The sequence below is a fragment of the Schistocerca gregaria genome, chromosome 8 (assembly GCF_023897955.1).
Source record: "Schistocerca gregaria isolate iqSchGreg1 chromosome 8, iqSchGreg1.2, whole genome shotgun sequence".
NCBI classification, from domain to species: domain Eukaryota; kingdom Metazoa; phylum Arthropoda; class Insecta; order Orthoptera; family Acrididae; genus Schistocerca; species Schistocerca gregaria.
Window position 1 is genome coordinate 122,731,892 of NC_064927.1, and position 24,877 is coordinate 122,756,768.

At 42.3% G+C, this 24,877-nt stretch overlaps 1 protein-coding gene across 1 annotated transcript in view; it reads left to right on the forward strand.

The window, feature by feature from the left end:
* The window catches only part of LOC126284718 (fatty acid-binding protein, muscle-like), a 40,204-nt gene extending 16,880 nt beyond the window's left edge, over nt 1–23,324 (forward strand). Inside the window, exons 2-3 of the mRNA XM_049983851.1 lie at nt 16,661–16,932; nt 22,926–23,324. Coding sequence (XP_049839808.1) covers nt 16,661–16,932; nt 22,926–22,976 — 323 coding nt within the window. The 3' untranslated portion in view covers nt 22,977–23,324. The remainder of the gene's footprint in view (nt 1–16,660; nt 16,933–22,925) is intronic.
* Nucleotides 23,325–24,877: the final 1,553 nt, after the last annotated feature.

Consider the following 24,877-nt stretch of genomic DNA (forward strand, 5'->3'; position numbering starts at 1 on the left):
ATCTCTTTCTGATATTCTTCCTCCTCCTCTAAATATCAAATGGTTCATATGGTTCTGAGCACTATGCGACTTAACATCTGTGGTCATCAGTCGCCTAGAATTTAGAACTAATTAAACCTAACTAACCTAAAGACATCACACACATCCATGCCTGAGGCAGTCGCGCGGTTCCAGACTGAGCGCCTAGAACCGCGAGACCACCGCGGCCGGCTCTCTAAATATCATTGCTGTGCCCACTTTCTGAAGGTATCCATATTGCTTGTCGGTTTCCCAGGCCTCTGGCGGGATGACGATATCATCTGCATACATAAGCAATTTGACGTTTCATGTGTCTATTGTCCGCTGTCATTCCGCTAGAAAGTAGCAGACTCATCGCATCTCCTTGCAGAATCCCTCTTGAAACTTCCTGGCAGATTGTGTGCCGGACCGAGATTCGAAGTTGGGACCTTCGCCTTTCGCGGGCAAATGCTCTACCAACTGAGCTACCCAAGCACGACTGACGCCCGGTACTCACAGCTTTACTTCTGCCAGCACCTCGTCTCCTACCTTCCAGACTTTACAGAAGCTCTCCTGCGAACCTTGCAGAACTAGCACTACTGATCTTGCGGAGACATGGCTTAGCCACAGCCTGGGGGGTGTTGCCAGAATGAGATTTTCACTCTTTCTTTCAGGAGTGCTAGTTCTGCAAGGTTCACAGGAGAGCTTCTGTAAAGTCTGGAAGGTAGGAGACGATGTACTGACAGAAGTAAAGGTGTGGGGACGGCGCGTGGATCGTGCTTGGGTAGCTCAGTTGGTACAGCACTTGCCCTCGGAAGGTAAAGGTCCCGAGTTCGAATCTCGGTCCGGCACACAGTTTTAATCCGCCAGGAAGTTTCATATCAGCGCACACTCCGCTGCAGAGTGAAAATCTCATTCTCCCTCTTGTTTGGATGATGTTCTTAGACATTGATACGCTGTAGTATAATCCTATGTGGCTTGCTTCTATAATGGACTTATTTATCTACAGTTCACAGCATAATTTACCTCGTATATTCTCCACTTTCTGGATGAGAAACTTCCAGTTGATACTGACTTTAGAGTAGTCTATAAAGATCGCGTAGAGTGGGGTACCGAACTGTACTAGTGCCGTTGTTATTTCGTGAATGATTTCTAGAACAGCGTGCAGTGTTTATCTGCATGGAGTGAAGCCATATTAACTCGGTGTGATAATGGAAAGTAGTCTTCGTTGATTGCGCCGAAACAGGAATCTAGAGAAGACTTTAAACATAATGCTGTCCAGAGCAGTTCTTTAGGAATATGGTTTCCTTTCTTGTCTTTGCCTTTGTTGAGCTCAGTTATGTCTTTCTCCATTGTTGTGGGACTGTGTTATTCTTGAGGTATTCCTTCAAGAGTTATGCTATAGTTCCTGCTAGATCTAGGATTGTATCCGTTAGGTGTTCCATGCATATCCGAACAGGCACGACAGTCTTGCTATTCCTTCAGTTCCTTATAAGGTGGGTGACTCCTCTGTCTGTTAGTAGGTCCACGACCTGTGCAAAGTCAATCAGTTTGTCATTTTGTTCTCTTCTGCAGGGAGGTTACTGAAGTGTAGTTTGAGGCCCTTAGGTTTTTGTAAGGTTTCATATCTGTCTCATCAACTAATTTCTGCTCTTTGAATAGACGATATGTTATATTTTTTTCTTTCAGTGGGCGTTTGTACTTCTGACGTCTTTCAGCGTACTTCACAAGCGTGCATTTCCGGCGGCGTGGGGAAGCTGTACGGTTCTTCGTCTCATGAGGTAACATTCTTCGTCAATCCAAGACTTCGCGGTGTGTTTAATCTGGTTATTTTGGTGGTGGTGGTGTGTGTGATGATGTCGTTCAGAGATGCTGTTGCCTCGTCTAAGTTTCCCTGCCTCATATCGTGGATTATTGTTGACAGATCTTCTTTGTTCGCTAGCCATCGTTCTTCATCTGTGTGCCTTCAAACTTGTAGTTTAATGTTCTTACCTGCGTGATTCTGTGTTCCTGTGGTTAAATGGACTTTAGGTATTACTGGAATGTGTTTCTTAACTGTGACTTTTTCTACTTCCTCGTGGGCGTGAAGACCAGGACAATTGCGATCCTCCCGTTTGGTGGTAGTTGGTTCGATTCCTGATCCCGATTTAACGGGTTCAACCGGTAATCCGTGCTAAAATCTGTGACCATTTGTGATTTTGAGTTCCATTTGCCTATGCGCCAATTTAGGTGCCGTACCAGACTGCCTCGCTTGCCGTCTTCTATGTTCTCCACTGACTTTCCTAGGTCGTCGATGACGCTCTGTTTCACTGTTGGATGGAAGTACGCGCTTGCTGTGTACATTTTACTGGTAAGTACGTTAGGGTATTATTTGTATGGTTGATTAGGCTGAGGGGTTGCAGGTGCAGGTTTAAGAAACAGCTTAGCTCCTTTGAGGGCCGTACTCCGCCGCCTTTATTGGCTGAGTTCCTGGTCCTTGTGACTTCTGCACTGAATGCTTCTGATAACAATAGTACGTTGTTATCTTCAAAGGTGGACAGGGGGCTCAAGGCAGAGATGGATTTCAGGCCTTCTACGTTCCTTACCATTATTCGGACGTAGTCTTTGTTATTGCGTTCCTGTGGTAGTTGCGTTCTTGTTGTAAAAGAAATGATTACTAATTTACGTGAAAGAGTCAAAACCATTAAAAGAGAAATGTTACAGCCTGAAGCAACAAAGGAAATCATGGATGCTGACGAGATATTATAACAGATGGATCTAAGAAGCTACAAAGGAAACCCAGACGACTATAGGAGAGTGAACAAGATTTTCATGAGGAAAATCAGAGAAGCAAAAGAAGACCTAAAAAAATGTCAGAATATTGGAATTTTTAAAAGTAAATATGAGAATTCAATATTTATAACGTACTAAAAGAAATGACTGACCACTTGCATACGAGACTTTCACCTACATAGCGGGAAGCCGCATCCACCTGAAGTCGCTGGAAAAACAAGATCAGACGTTATAGCAGAAGTGAGATGAGCGGTAAGGGCCATAAAACATGTGAAAGCAGCAGTAGCACCGAATGGAATGCATTCTGAAGTTGTTTGACGAAGAACAAATAAAATGCTATACAAATAAGTTCAATTAAATTTATAATTCGGGCATCATTCTTCAAAAATGACTTCATAGTTTTTAATCTTTCTTCCCAAAACTGATAAGAACTAAGTAATTGTTTTCATGCAACACGTTGGATGAATCGCCTCCTGATAATACAACCTAACAAAAACGAGATGCACCACAAAGAATTACCCGATTGGGACAGAAATCGGTAGATATCATGTACATGTACAGATAAACAAATGAGTACAATCCCAGAAATATTGGAAGATTTCTTCAAGAGAAAGACCTTCACAAATTGAGCGAGTCAATAGCAAGTTGCTCCACCTCTGTCCCTTATGCAAGCTGTTGCTTAGCTTGCACTGACTAACAGATATGTTGGACATACTCCTGAGGGATATTGCACCAAATTCTGTCCAATCGGAGAGTTAGTCAAAATCAAGAGCTCGTTGGGAGATACTGCCCATAATGCTCCAAACGTTCTCAGTTGGGCAGAGATCGGGCGACCTCACTGGCCAAGCTAGGATTTAATAAGCAAGAAGACAAGCAAAGAAACTCTCGCCGTGTGGGGGCGGACATGACCTTGCTGAAATGTAAGCCCAGGAGGGCTTGCCACGGAGGTCAATGAAACGGGGGGTCTACATTCTTGCTCATAAATTAAGGATAATTGCATAATGTCGTGCCACACAACGTGGCATTACACAATATTGGCGGTAATAGCATAGGAACATAGGGAACACACACGACACAGCTATGTAAGTCCACGGTATTGGTCATAAGTTGAGAAAACCGTCCCGAAACACATGTGCTACAAATCGCCACTGTTTCCTGCGCATGTACCCCGACATCAGTATGGGATATGATCACCATACACACACATAGCCAACACAACGGATTGGCATAGTCTGGAACAGGTGGTCGAGCAGCTGCTGGGGTATAGCCTCCCGTTCTTGCACTAGTGCCTGTCGGAGCTCCTGAAGTGTCGTAGAGGTTTGAAGACGTGCAGCGATACGTCGACCGAGAGAAAAAAAATGGTTCAAATGGCTCTAAGCACTATGGAACGACATCTGAGATCATCAGTCCCCTAGACCTAGAACTACTGAAACATAACTAACCTAAGGAAATCACACACATCCACGCCCAAGGCAGGGTTCGAACCTGCGACCGTAGCAGCAGCGCGGTTCCGGACTGAAGCACCTAGAACCGCTCGGCCACATCGGCGGCCGACCGAGAGCATTCCACATGTGCTCGATGGGATTTAGGTCTGGAGAACAGGCAGGCCACTCCGTTCGTCTGCTGTCTTCTGTTTCAAGGTACTCCTCCACTATGGCAACTCGGTGGGGACTTGCGTCATCATCCATCAGGAGGAAGGAGGGACCCACTGCACTCCTGAAAAAGCGGACATACTAGTGCATCACTCTGACCTGTTACAGTTCCTCTGTCAAAGACATGCAGGGGTGTACGTGCACCAGTCATCCCACCCCACATCATCAAACCACGATCTCCATACAGATCCCTTTCAAGGACATTAAGGGGATGGTATCTGGCTCATGGTTCACGCCAGATAAAAACCCGACGAGAATCTCCGTTCAGACCATACCTAGTGTCGTACATGAACATAACCTGGAACCACTGTTCCAGTGACAATGTGCTGTGTTCTTGACATCAGGCTTTACGGGCTCTCCTGCCACCAGGTGTCAGTGGAATGCATCTTCCATGTCTCCAGACGAATAAACCATGTCTGTTCAGTCGTCTGTAGACTGTGTGTCTGGCGACATCTGTTCCAATGGCTGCGGTAATGTCCCGAGCAAGGCTACCTGCAGTTCTCCGTGGCCGTCTGCGGGCGCTGATGGTGAGATATCGGTCTTCTTGTGGTGTTGTACACTGTGGACATTCAGTACTGTAGCGCCTGGACACGTTTCCTGTCTGCTGGAATCTTGAGATCACCCTTTGTGGCACACGGAAGGCGCCATGCTACGACCCGTTGTCTTTGACTAGCCTTCAGTCGCCCGAGTATTCTACTCCTCATAACGTCTTCAATATGTGTTCTTTGAGCCATTTTCGACACACAGTCACCATTAGCATGTCTGAAAACGTCTGCACACTTACTCACTGCATCGTACTCTGACATGCACCAACACAGCTCTGCGTATGCGAACTGCTGACAGCGCCACAGTGCGACGACCGCAGGTCAAATGCACCACATGGTCATACCCCGAGGTAATTTAAACTTGCAAACCGCCCGCCAGATCGTTGTTTCACCATGTATCAGCATTATCCTTAATTTATGAACATCAGTGTAGAATACCGTCGGCGCACCACTGTGCCGTAAGGGTGACGACAAAAGGTGTCTTGCTATGAAATGAAATGGCACCCCGGACCATAAATATACCCTAGATTTGTTGGCGAAAACCCATGTTCAAAGCCGGTGGTAGACAGAAAACAATCTTCTAAATTGTACTAAATGCTTTCTCTGAGAATTACTTGGGACAATTAGTTCATGAGCCCACACGAATTGTAAATAGTTGCGAAAACACACTTGACCTCTGTTGTTGTTGTTGTTGTTGTCTTCAGTCCTGAGACTGGTTTGATGCAGCTCTCCATGCTACTCCATGCTGTGCAAGCTGCTTCATCTCCCAGTACCTACTGCAACCTACATCCTTTTGAATCTGCTTAGTGTACTCATCTCTCGGTCTCCCTCTACGATTTTTACCCTCCACGCTGCCCTCGAACGCTAAATTTGTGATCCCTTGATGCCTCAAAACATGTCCTACCAACCGATCCCTTCTTCTAGTCAAGTTGTGCCACAAACTTCTCTTCTCCCCAATCCTATTCAATACCTCCTCATTAGTTACGTGATGTATCCACCTTATCTTCAGTATTCTTCTGTAGCACCACGTTTCGAAAGCTTCTATTCTCTTCTTGTCCAAACTAGTAATCGTCCATGTTTCACTTCCATACATGGCTACACTCAATACAAATACTTTCAGAAACGCCTTCCTTATACATAAATCTATATTCGATGTTAACAAATTTCTCTGCTTCAGAAACGCTTCCCTTGCCATTGCCAGTCTACATTTTATATCCTCTCTACTTCGACCATCATCAGTTATTTTGCTCCCCACATAGCATAACCCCTTTACTACTTGAAGTGTCTCATTTCCTAATCTAATTCCCTCAGCATCACCCGACTTAATTCGACTCCATTCCATTATCCTAGTTTTGCTTTTGTTGATGTTCATCTTATATCCTCCTTTCAAGACACTATCCATTCCGTTCAACTGCTCTTCCAAGTCCTTTGCTGTCTCTGACAGAATTACGATGTCATCGGCGAACCTCGAAGTTTTTATTTCTTCGCCATGGATTTTAATACCTACTCCAAATTTTTCTTTTGTTTCCTTTATTGCTTGCTCAATATACAGATTGAATAACATCGGGGAGAGGCTACAACCCTGTCTCACTCCTTTCCCAACCACTGCTTCCCTTTCATGCCCCTCGACTCTTATTACTGTCATCTGGTTTCTGTACAAATTGTAAATAGCCTTTCGCTCCGTGTATTTTACCCCTGCCACCTCAGAATTTGAAAGAGAGTATTCCAGTCAACATTGTCAAAAGCTTTCTCCAAGTCTACAAATGCTAGAAAAGTAGGTTTGCTTTTCTTAATCTTTCTTCTAAGATAAGTCGTAAGGTCAGTATTGCCTCACGTGTTCCAACATTTCGACGGAATCCAAACTGATCCTTCCCGAGGTCTGCATCTACCAGTTTTTCCATTCGTCTGTAAAGAATTCGCGTTAGTATTTTGCAGCTGTGACTTATTAAACTGATAGTTCGGTAATTTTCACATCTGTCAGCGCCTGCTATCTTCGGGATTGGAATTATTATATTCTTCTTGAAGTCTGAGGGCATTTCGCCTGTCTCACACATCTTGCTCACCAGCTGGTAGAGTTTTGTCATGACTGGCTCTCCCAAGGCCGTCAGTAGTTCTAATGGAATGTTGTCTACTCCGGGGGCCTTGTTTCGACTCAGGTCTTTCAGTGCTCTGTCAAACTCTTCACGCAGTATCGTATCTCCCATTTCGTCTTCATCTACATCCTCTCAAGTACATCACCCTTGTATAAACCTTCCATATACTCCTTCCACCTTTCTGCCTTCCCTTCTTTGCTTAGAACTGGGTTGCCATCTGAGCTCTTGATATTCATACACGTGGTTCTCTTCTCTCCAAAGGTCTCTTTAATTTTCCTGTAGGCAGTAGCTATCTTACCCCTAGTGAGATAAGCTTCTACATCCTTACATTTGTCCTCTAGCCATCCCTGTTTAGCTATTTTGCACTTCCTGTCGATCTCATTTTTGAAACGTCTGTATTCCTTTTTGCCTGCTTCATTTACTGCATTTTTATATTTTCTCCTTTCATCAATTAAATTCAATATTTCTTCTGTTACCCAAGGATTTCTAGCAGCCCTCGTCTTTATCCTCTGCTGCCTTCACTACTTCATCCCTCACAGCTACCCATTCTTCTTCTACTGTATTTCTTTCCCCTATTCCTGTCAATTGTCCCCTTATGCTCTCCCTGAAACTCTGTACAATCTCTGGTTCTTTCAGTTTATCCAGGTCCCATCTCCTTAATTTCCCACATTTTTGCAGTTTCTTCAGTTTTAATCTACAGGTCATAACCAATAGATTGTGGTCAGAGTCCACATCTGCCCCTGGAAATGTCTTACAACTTAAAACCTGGTTCCTAAATCTCTGTCTTACCATTATATAATCTATCTGATACCTTTTAGTATCTCCAGGGTTCTTCCACGTATACAACCTTCTTTCATGATTCTTAAACCAAGTGTTAGCTATGATTAAATTGTGCTCCGTGCAAAATTCTACTAGGCGGCTTCCTCTTTCATTCCTTAGCCCCAATCCATATTCACCTACTATGTTTCCTTCTCTCCCTTTTCCTACACTCGAATTCCAGTCACCCATTACTATTAAATTTTCGTCTCCCTTCACTATCTGAACAATTTCTTTTATTTCATCGTACTTTTCTTCAATTTCTTATCATCTGCAGAGCTAGTTGGCATATAAACTTGTACTACTGTAGTATGTGTGGGCTTCGTATCTATCTTGGCCACAGTAATGCGTTCACTATGCTGTTTGTAGTAGCTTACCCGCATTCCTATTTTCCTATTCATTATTAAACCTACTCTTGCATTACCCCTATTTGATTTTGTGTTTATAACCCTGTAGTCACCTGACCAGAAGTCTTGTTCCTCCTGCTACCGAACTTCACTAATTCCCACTATATCTAACTTTAATCTATCCATTTCCATTTTTAAATTTTCTAACCTACCTGCCCGATTAAGGGATCTGACATTCCACGCTCCGATCCGTAGAACGCCAGTTTTCTTTCTCCTGATAACGACATCCTCCTGAGTAGTCCCCGCCCGGAGATCCGAATGGGGGACTATTTTACCTCCGGAATATTTTACCCAAGAGGATGCCATCATCATTTAATCATACAGTAAAGCTGCAATTCCTCGGGAAAAATTACGGCTGTAGTTTCCCCTTGCTTTCAGCCGTTCGCAGTACCAGCACAGCAAGGCCGTTTTGGTTAATGTTGCAAGGCCTGATCAGTCAACCATCCAGACTGTTGCCCCTGCAACTACTGAAAGGGCTGCTGCCCCTCTTCAGGAACCACACGTTTGTCTGGCCTCTCAACAGATATCCCTCCGTTGTGGTTGCACCTACGGTACGGCCATCTGTATCGCTGAGGCACGCAAGCCTCCCCACCAACGCAAGGTCCATGGCTCATGGGGGTGACCTCTTACCCTCAAATAATTGATCTAATAGAGATTATGTGCAGAACTACATTTTCATTCATTTGTGGCTCCTTTAGCGATTTGTTTTATGTTAAATATTACCCGCTGCAATATCAAAGGTGCTTAATATTTGTCATTGTCTAGAATATTGGCACTGGAGCACATGTCAACCACTGTTTTTTAACTCTTCGTCCTTTTAACAATATTACTTTTGTCGTGTTCTTCTTTTTATTGATTTTTATTACTGTAACACCGTTTATACTTTATAAGCTTATTACAGACTTTAACTATTGTATCCCCCTTTTATTTTCGCTATTTCAATTAATTATTGGAAACTAGTGTATGGCGACATTAGCATCTGGTCAACTTACGACACAAACATCTTGTGGCTACTGTATGGCAACTTGTTTTAAACAGTAGTTTTACTGACAACATGACTCGTGCATGTGATGTGATTTATATGTATTTTACGATGCTGGTGCTGATTCCGCATATAACATTTGACGATGCCACCATGGCTACAGCACATTAGGACTTTGTTTTTATGAAACAGGTATGCCTCTTCATATTTAAAAAATGGTTCAAATGACTCTGAGCACTATGGGACTCAACGTCTGAGATCATTAGTCCCCTAGAACTTAGAACTAGTTACCCTAACTAAACTAAGGAGATTACACACATCCATGCCCGAGGCAGGATTCGAACCTGCGACCGTAGTGGTCTCGCGGTTCCAGACTGCAGCGCCTAGAACCGCACCGCCACTTCGGCCGGCTCTCATATTTAAAGCGCACAATTGTAAATATTGTCAGTACTACTTTTCAATATGTTCTTAAGCTGTATACAGTTTGCGAGTGTATTTATATTTTTCCCATTTTTCTCATTTTTGCTGCAGATCTGATGATGGTAATTAAAGACCGAACCGGTAATCTGTTAACCAAACAAGATTGTGACCATATACGTAAATTAAAGGAAACTTATTACATATCCAGGTCACTGTGTTTTTTCGCGACCACGTCGCAGCTTGTGAAAGCTAATAGAGAGCGTCATGACGGATACAGGGATTAGTGATCCCAAGGTCATTGTAGCGAGGCTCAAAAGCATATCAACCAAACCACTAAAAATAAACGCAAAATGTATCTATTTAAAACAGCAGATAAAAATTGGCTTGATGCCTTCCTAAGAGAGAGACTCCATTCCTTCCAAGCTGATTATGTAAGTGTAGACCACATATGGCACAAATTCAAAGATACCGTATCGACAGCAATATAGATTCATACCGCATAAGTTAGTAAGAGACGGGAGTGATCTATCATGATACACAAAGCAGAAGCAACGAAAAAATTGTGCCTAATTCAGAAGAACGCAAAATCCGAAAGACTGGCTAAGTTTCACGGAAGCTCGAAATTTAGTGCGGACGTCAATGCGAGATGCTTTTAATAGTTTCCACAATGAAACATTGTCTCAAAATATGGTAGAAAACTCAGACATTCTGGTCGTATGTAAAGTACACCAGTGGCTAAACCAGTCAATATTGTCACTGGTCGATAGCGATGGAAATGTTACCGATGATGGTGCCACTAAAGCGGAGTTACTAAATACAGTTTTCCGTAATTCCTTCACGAAAGAAGACGAAATAAATATTCCACAACTCGAAACCAGAACAGCTGTTAGCATGACTGACATAAAAGTAGATATCTTCAGGTGTTGCGAAACAACTCAAAACACTTAAGAGAGGCACGTCTTCCGGTCCAGATGGTATACCAATCAGGTTCCTATCATAGTATGCAAACACAATAGCGCCTTTCTTAACACTCATACACAACCGCTCACTTGACGGAAGGTCTGTTCCTAAAGACTGGAAAGTAGCACAGTCACAGCAATATTCAAGAAAGGAAATAAGAGTAACTCATTGAATTACAGACCCATATCACTGACCTCAATTTGCAGTAGGATTTTGGAGCACATACTGTTCTCGAACATTATGAATCACCTTGAAGAAACTGATTTATTGATACATAACCAACACGGATTCAGAAAATATTGTTCTTGTGTAGCTAGTCCTTTATTCCCAATAAGTAATCTCAGATCGATTCCATATTCCTAGATTTGCAGAAGGCGTTTGATGCCGTTCCTCATAAGCAACTATTGATCAAATTGCGTGCATATAGACTATCGTCTCATTTGTGTGACTGGATTCGTGATTTCCTCTCAGAGAGGTCACAGTTCGTAGTGAAAGGCAGTAAATCATCAAGTAGAACAGAAGTGATATCTGGCGTTCCGCAAGGTAGTGTCATAGGCCCTCTGCTGTTCCTGATTTGCAATAATGATCTAGGTGATAATCTGAGCAGTCAAGTTAGATTGTTTGCAGATGACGCTGTAATTTACCGTCTAGTAAAATCATCAGACAATCAATTCCAATTACAAAATGATCTAGAGAGAATTTCTGTATGGTGCAAAAAGCGGAAATTGCCACTAAACAAAGAAAAGTACGAAGTCATCCACAGGGGTACTAAAAGAAATCCGATAAATTTGGGGTATAGATAAATCGCACAAATCTAAGGGCTGTCAATTCGACTAAATACCTAGGAATTACAGTTGAGAGCAACTTATATTGGAAAGATCACATAGATAATATTGTGCAGAACACGAAACAGACTGCGCTTTGTTGGGAGAACACTTAGAAGATGCGACAAACCCACTGAAGCGACAGTCTACATTACACTTGTGCGACCTCTACTGGAATACTGCTGCGCAGTGTGGGATCCTTACCAGGTGGGATTGAGGGAGGACATCAAAAAAGTGCAAAGAAGGGCAGCTCGTTTCGTGTTACCGCGCAATAGGTGTGAGATTGTCACTGATACGACACGCGAGTAGAGGTAGTCACTGAAGCAAAGGCGGTTTTCTTTGCGGCGAGATCTATTTACGCAATTTCAATCACCAACTTTCTCTTCCGAATGCGAAAATATTTTGTTGACACCCAATTACGTATGGAGAAATGACATCATAATAAAATAACAGAAATCAGAGCTCGAACGGAATGATCTAGGTGTTCCTTTTCCCATGCGCCTTTCAAGAGTGGAATGGTAGAGAAGTAGTATGAAAATGGTTCGATGAACCATCTGCCAGGCACTTAAGTGTGAATTGCAGAGTAACCATGTAGGTGTGGATGTAGATGTAGGTCGACCACTTTTTTCTTGACGTTGTGTTAGACCATGGTTCACGTATTCCTATCAACATCGTCGAAGAGTCTCATGGCTGTTATTAAAATGTCGCGCGATTCGTGCATTACTCCAACCGGCTTCTTTGAGCCCAACTAAAACTTTCCTACCTGCGTATATTGTTCACGGGCCTGTCTGTGAGGCATAGTTACTGTCCAACTGAGTACACTGAATGAAATTCGCAAAGACTTTGTGCCCTGGTATCGACATCCCATTTGTTTACCATCCTTGCCAGCTGCGCGGTAAATAAAATGTCGTGTGACTAGGACCTCTTCGCCGTGAGCAACTCTTTCGATTTGACGCCACTTCGGCGACTTGCTCGTCTATGGGTGAAATTGCACTGCAGCATCACAGATTCGACTGTCGGCAGCCAAAGTTAAGAATTCCTCATTTTCCGTCGATATCTGTCTGAATATCAGTTTGTGACCAATTTGCACACTCCTTCGTGATGCATTTTTCTTTTCTTTTTTGCCATTGAGAGTATTCTCAAAACTTATTCACAAATCAAACTGCAAAGTTTGTGAAGCACAAATAGCATCTACAGAGTTTTCCTTTAGAAATACTATCGATACTCGAAAGTATCTGTTCTGCATTCAGATATTACTCGAAAGATGCAGAGACATGAATTGCGACTCTGTGCCTGTTATATTGATATTATGCTAGAGGCAGTTGGGTTATGGCTGTATAGGAGAATGCTAAGAGTGGCATGGACAGATGCATTTACTAACAACGACATTATCCATAAAACGAAGGGAGAACAACTCCTAAAAGCAGTAAGCTTCAAAAATTATATCTCGCTCATGTAACGAGCAATCGAAATAGGTACAAACTGCTGCTGAACATTCTTCAAGGAGAGGTTGTTGTTTGTTGTGGTCTTCAGTCCTGAGACCGGTTTGATTCAGCTCTCCATGCTACTCTATCCTGTGCAAGCTTCATATCCCAGTACCCACTGCAACCCACATCCTTCTGAATCTGCTTAGTGTACTCATCTCTTGGTCTCCCTCTACGATTTTTACCCTCCACGCTGCCCTCGAACGCTAAATTTGTGATCCTCAAAACATGTCCTACCAACAGATCCCTTCTTCTAGTCAAGTTGTGCCACAAACTTCTCTTCTCCCCAATCCTATTCAATACCTCCTCATTAGTTACATGATGTATCCACCTTATCTTCAGTATTCTTCTGTAGCACCACATTTCGAAAGCTTCTATTCTCTTCTTGTCCAAACTAGTAATCGTCCATGTTTCACTTCCATACATGGCTACACTCAATACAAATACTTTCAGAAACGCCTTCCTGATACATAAATCTATATTCGATGTTAACAAATTTCTCTGCTTCAGAAACGCTTCCCTTGCCATTGCCAGTCTACATTTTATATCCTCTCTACTTCGACCATCATCAGTTATTTTGCTCCCCACATAGCATAACTCCTTTACTACTTGAAGTGTCTCATTTCCTAATCTAATTCCCTCAGCATCACCCGACTTAATTCGACTCCATTCCATTATCCTAGTTTTGCTTTTGTTGATGTTCATCTTATATCCTCCTTTCAAGACACTATCCATTCCGTTCAACTGCTCTTCCAAGTCCTTTGCTGTCTCTGACAGAATTACGATGTCATCGGCGAACCTCGAAGTTTTTATTTCTTCGCCATGGATTTTAATACCTACTCCAAATTTTTCTTTTGTTTCCTTTATTGCTTGCTCAATATACAGATTGAATAACATCGGGGAGAGGCTACAACCCTGTCTCACTCCTTTCCCAACCACTGCTTCCCTTTCATGCCCCTCGACTCTTATTACTGTCATCTGGTTTCTGTACAAATTGTAAATAGCCTTTCGCTCCCTGTATTTTACCCCTGCCACCTCAGAATTTGAAAGAGAGTATTCCAGTCAACATTGTCAAAAGCTTTCTCCAAGTCTACAAATGCAAGAAACGTAGGTTTGCCCTTCCTTAATCTAGCTTCTAAGATAAGTCGTAGGGTCAGTATTGCCTCACGTGTTCCAACATTTCTATGGAATCCAAACTGATCTTCCCCAAGGTCGGCTTCTACTAGTTTGTCCATTCGTCAGTAAGGAATTCGCGTTAGTATTTTGCAGCTGTGACTTATTAAACTGATAGTTCGGTAATTTTCACATCTGTCAACACCTGCTTTCTTTGGGATTGGAATTATCATATTCTTCTTGAAGTCTGAGGGTATTTCTCCTGTCTCATACATCTTGCTCACCAGATAGTAGAGCTTTGTCAGGACTGACTCTGCCAAGGTCGTCAGTAGTTCCAATGGAATGTTGTCTACTCCAGGGGCCTTGTTTCGACTCAGGTCTTTCAGTGCTCTGTCAAACTCTACACGCAGTATCGTATCTCCCATTTCATCTTCATCCTCTTCCATTTCCATAATATAGGCCCTCTATATACTCCTTCCACCTTTCTGCTTTCCCTTCTTTGCTTAGAACTGGGTTTCCATCTGAGCTCTTGATGTTCATACAAGTGGCTCTTTTCTCCAAAGGTCTCTTTAATTTTCCTGTAGGCAGTATCTGTCTTACCCCTAGTGAGATAAGCCTCTACATCCTTAAATTTGTCCTCTAGCCATCCCTGCTTAGCCATTTTGCACTTCCTGTCGATCTCATTTTTGAGACATTTGTATTCCTTTTTGCTGCTTCATTTACTGCATTCTTATATTTTCTCCTTTCATCCATTAAATTCAATATTTCTTCTGTTACCCAAGGATTTCTATTAGCCCTCGTCTTTTTACCTACTTGATCCTCTGCTGCCTTCACTACTTCATCCCTCAAAGCTACCCATTCTTCTTCTACTGTATTTCTTTCCCTCATTCCTGTCAATTGCTCCCTTATGCTCTCCCTGAAACTCTGTACAACCTCTGGTTCTTTTAGTTTATCCATGTTCCATCTCCTTAAATTCCCACAGTTTCTTCAGTTTTAATCTACAGTTCATAACCAATAGATTGTGGTCAGAGTCCACATCTGCCCCTGGAAATGTCTTACAACTTAAAACCTGGTTCCTAAATCTCTGTCTTACCATTATATAATCTATCTGATACCTTTTAGTATCTCCAGGGTTCTTCCACGTATACAACCTTCCTTCATGATTCTTAAACCAAGTGTTAGCTATGATTAAGTTGTGCTCCGTGCAAAATTCTACTAGGCGGCTTCCTTATTCATTTCTTAGCCCCAATCCATATTCACCTACTATGTTTCCTTCTCTCCCTTTTCCTACACTCGAATTCCAGTCACCCATTACTATTAAATTTTCGTCTCCCTTCACTATCTGAACAATTTCTTTTATTTCATCGTACTTTTCTTCAATTTCTTCATCATCTGCAGAGCTAGTTGGCATATAAACTTGTCCTACTGTAGTATGTGTGGGCTTCGTATCTATCTTGGCCACAGTAATGCGTTCACTATGCTGTTTGTAGTAGCTTACCCGCATTCCTATTTTCCTATTCATTATTAAACCTACTCCTGCATTACCCCTATTTGATTTTGTGTTTATAACCCTGTAGTCACCTGACCAGAGGTCTTGTTCCTTCTGCCACGTAACTTCACTAATTCCCACTATATCTAACTTTAACCTATCCATTTCCCTTTTTAAATTTTCTAACCTACCTGTCCTATTAAGGGATCTGACATTCCACACTCCAATCCGTAGGAAGCCAGTTTTCTTTATCCTGATAACGACATTCTCCTGAGTATCTGCTTGATAAAAGAGGGCTAGCTAGAGGAGGAACATCTTGTAGCGGAAACTTACAGACATGGACTTCACATACGAACGAACAGTTTTTTCGAACAAGTATAACCGATGTAGCTATGATTTTCAACAACATCCAGAAAGGATATGCGCTAGAAAAAGAACAATTTACTATTGATTCAAGCTCTTGATACTTGTACTGAAAGCTTTAGCGTATACACTAATGTGAGAAAAGCAAGGATGCTGTACTTTAAACCACAAATAATTTTATGTACAATGGTGTGCAGAACGTAATTACGAAACTTTCACGCTGTGTGTCACTGCCAAGTAACAAAGCTCGATTAAATTTAGACAGCACATAGAAGACGTTACACAGCTTCTACTGCACATGTTGTTTCTGCTTTTTGAGCACTGCAGCCCGCAAGGTTCTTAATTTTAGTCCTCCTTTCGTTAAAGTTTTTGTTTTTAATTTCAGTAGCTTCCTGTACGTGCTGACATAGTAATGATGAGACTTTTATAAAACTAGAGGATCAGAGAAGCGAATTTGGTGGTTTCCTGGACCCAATACACGATCTGCTACTGACGATTATCCGTGCTGCCCAGCCAACTGCCATTGGATTCTTTAAGGCGAATGTTGATACGTCTTTTAGTAGTTCCTCTGTTTACTTGAGGGATTTTGTATTATGTGTGACAGAGAAGCCCATGTAGCTAAAATCAGTGACGTGAATACCGACCGTGACTGCCATAGTTAGGAGGGTACTTGTAACTTTCGCTGTAATCTGGCGCTGCAGCAGTGAACCGCTTAATAGTAAAGCATCGCATATCTGTTACAGGGGCGGGCATGTTGGCTCGCAAGATGGCCGGCGCAGTTAGCCCCGTCGTGGAGCTGACAAAGGACGGTGACACCTACACGTTCAAGTCTGCGTCGGCGTTCAGGACCATGCTCATAGCCTTCAAACTCGATGAGGAGTTCGTAGAGGAGACTCCTGACGGCCGCAAAGTGAATTCTACCATCACCCAGGAAGGCAACAAGCTGCACCACATCCAGAAGGGCGAGAAGACCACCACCACTGTGCGGGAGTTCTCAGACGAAGAGCTGAAGATGGTGAGTAGGGTCAGCGCGAAAGCAGTCATCGAGTAGCACTGCTTCCAGTCTGGGTCCAAAGCCTCAACTCTTTTGACCAGTCTTTAGGTGTGGTGTAAGTTCTCAGCAGTCTCAAAGATTCCTACAACCTTCGTCTGTAATGGTGCAAAATCCTGGCGCCTTGATATGTCACGACGCCGCTTCAGACGGCAAGTTGTGGACACTTGCGGAAAAAAGACCAGTCCTCAGAAGTTCATGTGAGGTGTAGAGCTGGTTAATGATGTTACATTCCACTATTCCACTATTCCGCTCAATGCCGCCGTGGACGTGTGACACAATGAGAAGGTCGTCACAGCCCTTGCTACCCATATTTAACTCCTCCTTTTAACGTCTCTGCGATGGAGATCAGAAACGCGACGCCCAGCATTTAAATTATTCTGCTTTCTAATGGGTTGCTGAACAGATTTCGACACACCGCCTATCAGAATCGACAAAAGGTCACAGGGGATGGCATAAATGGTGTCAATGAACTACCCCTTTACTTGCGGCGTTGATATCTACACGTTTCGTGAACAATTCAGTGAGATGACCTACAGGAAAGAGACCTCATGGGCCTATAACCCCAATTAACGTTATCGCTCGACTTTGGAATGTATCACAAGCGCAGTGTTCGCTCCGGTATGCTAGTGATCGTTCAAAACCATTTGATGAAAATCAAGAGAGATCCGAGGCAGAAATGGTTGCTTATGATTTTTCAGCCCTGATGTTTCGCGCACTTCTCTGGCGTGATCTAAGGAGGTCGCGAAATTGACGCATGCGTGAATAAAACGTCAAAGGATCCCGCTAAGATACCTGAGAGCCACCCACGGGTGTTCGCTGGCCACTTCAACAAAAATGCCGCTACCAGAATGAGATTTTCACTCTGCAGCGGAGTGTGCGCTGATATGAAACTTCCTGGGAGATTAAAACTGTGTGCCGGACCGACACTCTAAATCGCGACCTTTGCCTTTCGCGGGCAAGTGCTCTACCAACTGAGCTACCCAAGCACGACTCACGCCCCGTCCTCACAGCTGTACTTCTGCCAGTACCTCGTCTCCTACCTTCAAAACTTTACAAAAAAGTTTAAAAAATGGCGCTGTACAGACAGCCATTTACTGATTCCTTGGCGCTAGTATGACAAGTACCCCTTTCAATAACCATTAGATTTGTCACACTACCAGCAGGCGCTAGTTCACTGACGCAGTGCTTAGCTGTGATCACGCCATAGGAGGGCACGAAACAGGAGTGCTGAAGAAGCATAAACACCTTTTGCTGCTTCGGATGACGTCAAAAATTTCGTAGAGTGAGTTTGAACGGTCCCTTGTGGTTCCACCCTGTACACCAGGACAAAAATTGCGGTCGTGCTGCACTTCACAGAGGTGAGAACGCTCTCAATTTGGTTGCAGACACACGATGCCCTTAGAGATGGGCTAATTCGTTTGGGGGACGTCAACAGCGTAGAAGTTTGTCAAGAATGTCGCCCTGTTACTCATCGCACTTCGAACTGTTGCTTCCTATAGCGAGATGTCTGGGAATCAACGCCTCAAGTAAAGGGGTGGTTTCATTGACGCCCTCTATGCAACACATTGAGGCCTTCTCGTGTCGATTCTGAGCGGTAGCGTATTGGAAACCTTTCCCTCGGTCAGCCATAAGGAAACAGCTGAGCGTCGCGGTTCTGACCTCCATGGTAGGTGCACCAAGAGACGGGGTGAAATGCAGGTAAGAAGGGCTGTGAGGACTGTCCACTCGTCGGATACGTCGGGCAGAATTGTGCTGTAGGTTGGTGTCAATGAAACTTCATTAATCCACTTCACGCGAAGTTCCGAGCTTTGGTCTTTTTTCCGAATGTGTAGACACCTTACATTTGGAAGCATTGCCGAGCCCAAGTGTGAAGGCACTGGATGCCTCGATTTTGCACCTTTACTGAGAGAGATTGTAGGTACCTTTGAGCCAAATTTCCAACCTCTGGTCTTAATGGGAGACAATTACGGGAATTTGAAATGTAACCCCTTAATTGTTTTATACAGTGTAGTTTACTAACAAAGGAACAGAAATTTAGTAGAGACTGACCCTCCTCTTCTTTGTTTGTAGTTTCTTACTTACAGTGCCTAAACATGAATTTTCTAAATCAGTGCGAAGCAATTAAAAATGAAATAAAAAATTTCTAAGAAGTCAACTTTATTTTCAATAGTAAAAAAATTACTTCTCAGTCTTGATCACGATTTATTTATCAAGGTGACCGGTTTCGACCACTACTGTGACCATCTTCAGACCACTGAGTAGGAACCTCTTTCTGTTGGAAATAGACTGTTTTTAATAGCAAATATTTGTAAGACATTGATCACTGCCACTCCCATAATGTATTCAAAAGTACTTTAAGAATTAATTTTCCGTCCACTATTTACCACAAAAAATTTAGTGTATTAACATTTTCGCCAGCAGCTGAGTTCGTGGAGCGGAAGTGTGGTAATCCTAATCTCCTAGACCGAGTGAGGTGGCGCAGTGGTTAGCACACTGGACTCGCATTCGGTAGGACGACGGTTCAATCCCGTCTCCGGCCATCCTGATTTAGGTTTTCCGTGATTTCCCTAAATCGCTTCAGGCAAATGCCGGGATGGTTCCTTTGAAAGGGCACGGCCGATTTCCTTCCCCATCCTTCCCTCACCCGAGCTTGCGCTCCGTCTCTAATGACCTCGTTGTCGACGGGACGTTACACTAATCTCCTCCTCCTCCTAATCTCCTAGGATAACAATCTTGAACAAGGTAATTGAAAGAATTGTAGGGAGTCAAATTATAATACCTTTTTTGTTAATCAATAATTCGCACTTTTATTTTTATTATATTATTCTTTTTGCACCATTGCTGCATCAACAATCAAAACATTTCCGTTGTATCAGTTTTAAATCTTGAATTAACTACATAAAGTTCAAAAGATAACAATGAAAGTACCTTTAAAAATTTTTAATCCCCTTGGTATAAACTTTTATGCTTACTTAAATTTCATATTTATTAATAAATGGCTTTGTTTATTACCAAATATTGAATCATAGCTTTTTAATAAATGAGTGTCTTATTTTTTATTATTACTCATATGAAAATGCGAGTATTCTCAGTAATTTAAAATTTGGTTCAAAAATGTTAAACATCAAACTGAAAAAATATGCTTTATTTCTAGAGGCTAAGTAGTGTTATTGTTGGATGTAACTTTATCATGTTGAAGCAAGGCACTTCGCATATGTATAACATTTTGTTTTCGTGTGACATAATTAAAAATAGAAAGATATTTTTCCTAAAGTATTAAAATTCAGCACTTATCAGTAAACATTTCAGTTCTTTGTATAGACTGTAAATAAAAGTAAAATAATGTTGCCACCTAGGTAACAACGGAAGACTACATAATTACTACAGTTTAGACATTATGAATTTATTTACTGGCGATAGCGTTAATCAGTCTGGAATGTTTCTTTAACAGCAGTCAAATTCTACAACTTAAAAAGGCAACATGCGGTCGTGCATTATCCTGCTGAGATGTAGGGTTTCGCAGGGATCGAATGAAGGGTAGAGCCACGGGTCGTAGCACATCTTAAATGTAACGTGCACTGTTCCAAAGTGCCGTCAATGCGAACAAGAGGTGACCGAAACGTGTAACCAATGGCACCCCATACCATCACGCCGGGTGATACGCCAGTATGGCGATGACGAATACATGCTTCCAATGTGCGTTCAACGCGATGTCGCCAAACACGGATGCGACCATCATGATGCTGTAAACAGAACCTGGATTAATCCGAAAAAATGACGTTTTGCCATTTGTGCACCCAGGTTCGTCGTTGAGTACACCATCACAGGCGCTCCTGTCTGTGATGTAGCGTCAAGGGTAACCGCAGCCACGGTCTTCGAGCTGGAAGTCCGCGCTGCTGCACACGTCGTCGAACTGTTCGTGCAGATGGTTGTTGTATTGCAAACGTCCCCATCTGCTGACGCAGGGATCGAGACGTGACTGCACGATCCGTTACAGCCATGCGGATAATATGCCTGTCATCTTGACTGGTATTGATACGAGGCCGTTGGGATCCACCACGGCGTTCCGTAGCACTCTTCTGAATCCACCGGTTCCATATTCTGCTAACAGTCGTTGGATCTGTACCAACTCCAGTACAAATGTCGCGATACGATAAACCGCAATCGCGATAGGCTGCTCTCCGACGTTTATCAAAATTTTCTACTTCGTTATTATGTCCCAAGTGAAGGTAGGCATACGCTATCTTTGCGAGTTTTGAGATACTTGGAAGGGCATTGTACCAGTGTTAACACCAACTGCAGCAACTAGTTAAATCTATGGCAAGCTATGGAGCATTTTGATCACATTTTCACGTTGATATTTCAACCCCCTGCGTGGCGGCTAGAACCGAGCGTCCAGTCCAACTGAGCAGCTAAAGGTTGTGGAGATACTGTGCTCCTCGCTGGAGAGCCACAAACAACCCTAAGACTGCTGCAGGCTGTGTCCACTGTCGGCTAACCGCACGTTCCACAGCACATAAAACTACTCTTCAGTAATACTCATTATAGAACCAGTATCACAATGTACAGTCACAGTGGCTTCAGTGAAAGAGAATGTCAAAGCTAATCCCTGCTTTCTGTTATTAGTTTTTCTTGAGGTGAAGAAAAGTGAGCTCAGAAAAATGATAAGAATTTTTGTTTTTGAGAATTTTTAGCTTAAGATTTACGCTACCAACATAAGTGCCTGCAATACTTAAAACCTCATTAACATCGGATCAATATATTTCTATACATAGTTTTAAAGGGAAAAGTTTCCAGCGAGGACACCCAGTACTCGGACGGTCTTCTGTTCCGTGCGGCAGAGAGTCACCGAGAAACTCAGTATTTTGCCATACCGTTCGACTTTTGAAACATCTGACACGTGAGGACAATTCATGCCTTTCAAATCACATGTATTTGTATCATATGTACTTCGTAGATTAGGAAGTCAAATTATAGTTACTGGACTGTGCGTGCCAATTTCTATTCTTCGCTGCTGAGAATGTTGGTGAGATACTACTAGTATTTTGGTGCACTGTTGGCCTTTTGTAACATCTGGCACATCAGTTAATTGGGATAGTTCATGCTCTTCAGATTATAAAAATTTGTGTCATCTGTCCTTTGTACGTCAGGAAATAAAATTATTAGTATTCAGTCGACTCGTAAGCAGAAAGGAGCAGGTCAAAGCTGTAGCGCTTTCCGACATTACGAAGAAGAGTAGCTAACGAAGATGCTGGCAGGTGTGTTGAAATTCTGACGATAGCCAGTCGCTAATTTTAGGGTGCACGTTTACCTGTTCCCGCGTCCACCCGTCATGACTTCCTGCTTGCCGGGCATAAGTAAATGCCCCTTGCCGCTTATATTTTTGTCCAGAGCCGCCTGGCCGCTCTACTTGTCGGGTATACATGTACGACCATAGCCACGAAACGGACACCACATTCATTAAGAGGTTACCACCTGGGGCGGTAATCACTTTGTGTATCTATGGTAAAACTCTCTGCTTCTGTATTAAGTCAACAGTGAAGGTAGCCATGCGTTATCTTTGTGGATTGTTAGAAGATTACAAGCCCATTAAACCAGTGTAAGACTCAATTGTGGCGTCTTGTAAAATATGTGGCAAGATATGGAGTATTTAGAACACATCTTCAGAAGTCAGATATCAAATTACAGCTTCGCTAAGAGCTGCATGGTAACATTTTGGCAAAAACAAGAAATCAAATGCTACGTTGTAAATTGATCTCTAGCTTGGCAGTGAAACAGACTCCAAAGCACTTAATGTTAACTTTGAGGCTAAATTTTCAGTTGTCAGTCTGATAGTTATAAGTAGTTGCAAAGAAAAATCATCATAGCCTGTAACTGCGTTCCCAAACAGTACGTTTAATTTGATTCTTCGAAACTGTGCCAGAAAGTCGATTAATTTCAGTTGTATTTTTCAGACCATGACAGTGGACGACATTGTGTGTACGAGGATTTACAAAGCAATATAAGACTGCAGCTATCATCACTGAAGACAATTATTTCATTTTTTAAAACGAACTGTGAAGAAATTGTAAGAATTTAAATTCTGTACCCTGTGATACAGTTTCATAACGGCTTATTTGAAAAATGCTGTTTAGAATGAACTTGTCAGCCCATATTAGCATGTACATGTATTCCAATTTTTTATATTTTTATATTGCAAGTGCAGGTTTCATTCTGAACAGATCTTGATATTCCTAAAGTGTTTTATATTTTGCATTTGGTATAATTGTTACATGTATTTAAGTCAATGTTTTCTTAAAATTCGAACATAATGCTGAATTTAATGTGTATTAATAAAATTATTTCACATTAAACGTTTGATCTGATGATTCACATAATTTTAAGAAACATTTAAAACTTCAGCTGGTTTCCTTGATACGACTAATAGCTGCAGAAAGAAGTAACTATTACAATTTGCTGTCAAGAATATACTTTGTTCTATGAGGAATTACTGACATTTTCTTAAGTTAAAAAGGATATGAGAAAAGGTAAAGCATTAAAATCTTCTCGACATATCATGTCTGGTTATCTGCTATGTGAATCTTCCATTGAAAATACGCTACTCCTAGAATTTTTTGTTAAACAACATAGATTTGACAGAATATTACAATGTCAAATTACAGCTTATACCTTCCTTGACCAGACTTACAACTAACTGACTTAGTGTTATTGCTAATACACTCCAAAATGAGGTGCAAATATATAGCTGTCATGCAGCTCATGTGTTTATGTGATAAGACAGCAGTGGCTTATGAGTGCTTGAACTATGTCTTAGGAGTCGATTACTTAATCTTTCTCTCCCTGGGAGATTAACATCAAATCAAAGATTAAGTTATGGCTCAATTTTTATTTGCAATGTATTCCAGTCTATTAGATTTAGTGATGATAGGGATAGCGAGGGATGGAGGGAGTAACAAGCACAGACAACAGGGTTCTGTCTGCATCAGTGTCATAAGGTCAGGGCACTCCTATCTGTCCCCCACGCACCTGTCCGTCCCCATTAACCTCCTCCCCTCCCCCCTCCACCACCCATCACCTACTCGATCGAGATCAATCTCCTCCTCCACCTACATCTTCCTCTTAGAGTTTACCATCACCCCGCCACTTCCTCCTCCACATTCCCACCATATCTTACCTTATTTTCTGCTTTTCATAACCACAATTCAAGATGGTGGATCTAGGTAGTTCATATTAATTTAAAATATAAATCTATGGTAAATTATAACTGCAGATATAGCCCATTTATACTAAATTAAAATATTGTAATAGTCCACTTGTCTTGCAATTGTGTTGTTTACTTGGACAACTATGCTGTAGCACAGATGGAGGCATTTTATTATCTTTTAGTGGCCTCTTTTATTTATTTAAACAAATATTCTGTTGTGTTGTTTTATTATTTATTGAAACAATTATGCTATGGCGGCATTTTATTATACACAATTACAGTGTAGCTGAGAGCATCTGTGGGTTGGTGACATGATTGAGCAGGCAGCATCCACTTGAACTGGTTTATTACTCTTGAATGCTGCTGTGCCTGCTCATAGTTGCATTGTCCGAGAGCACCGTGACTTCACCCAGCCTGCTTCCACCCATCTCCCGTGCCCATGGGTATGGTATAAACCTGTATCACACACCTGGCCTAATGTCATTTCTGGCACAGGCAACAGAGTGTGGAAGATGATACATAGGTGTCTCATACACTTGTCTTGAGGCTGAGCTTCCATTATTATGTATGCATGGTTCAAATGGCTCTGAGCACTATGGTTCTTAAAAACTTTGGTCATCAGTACCCTAGAACCTAACTACCTAAGGACATCACACACATTCATGCCCGAGGCAGGATTCGAACCTTCGACCATAGCAGTCG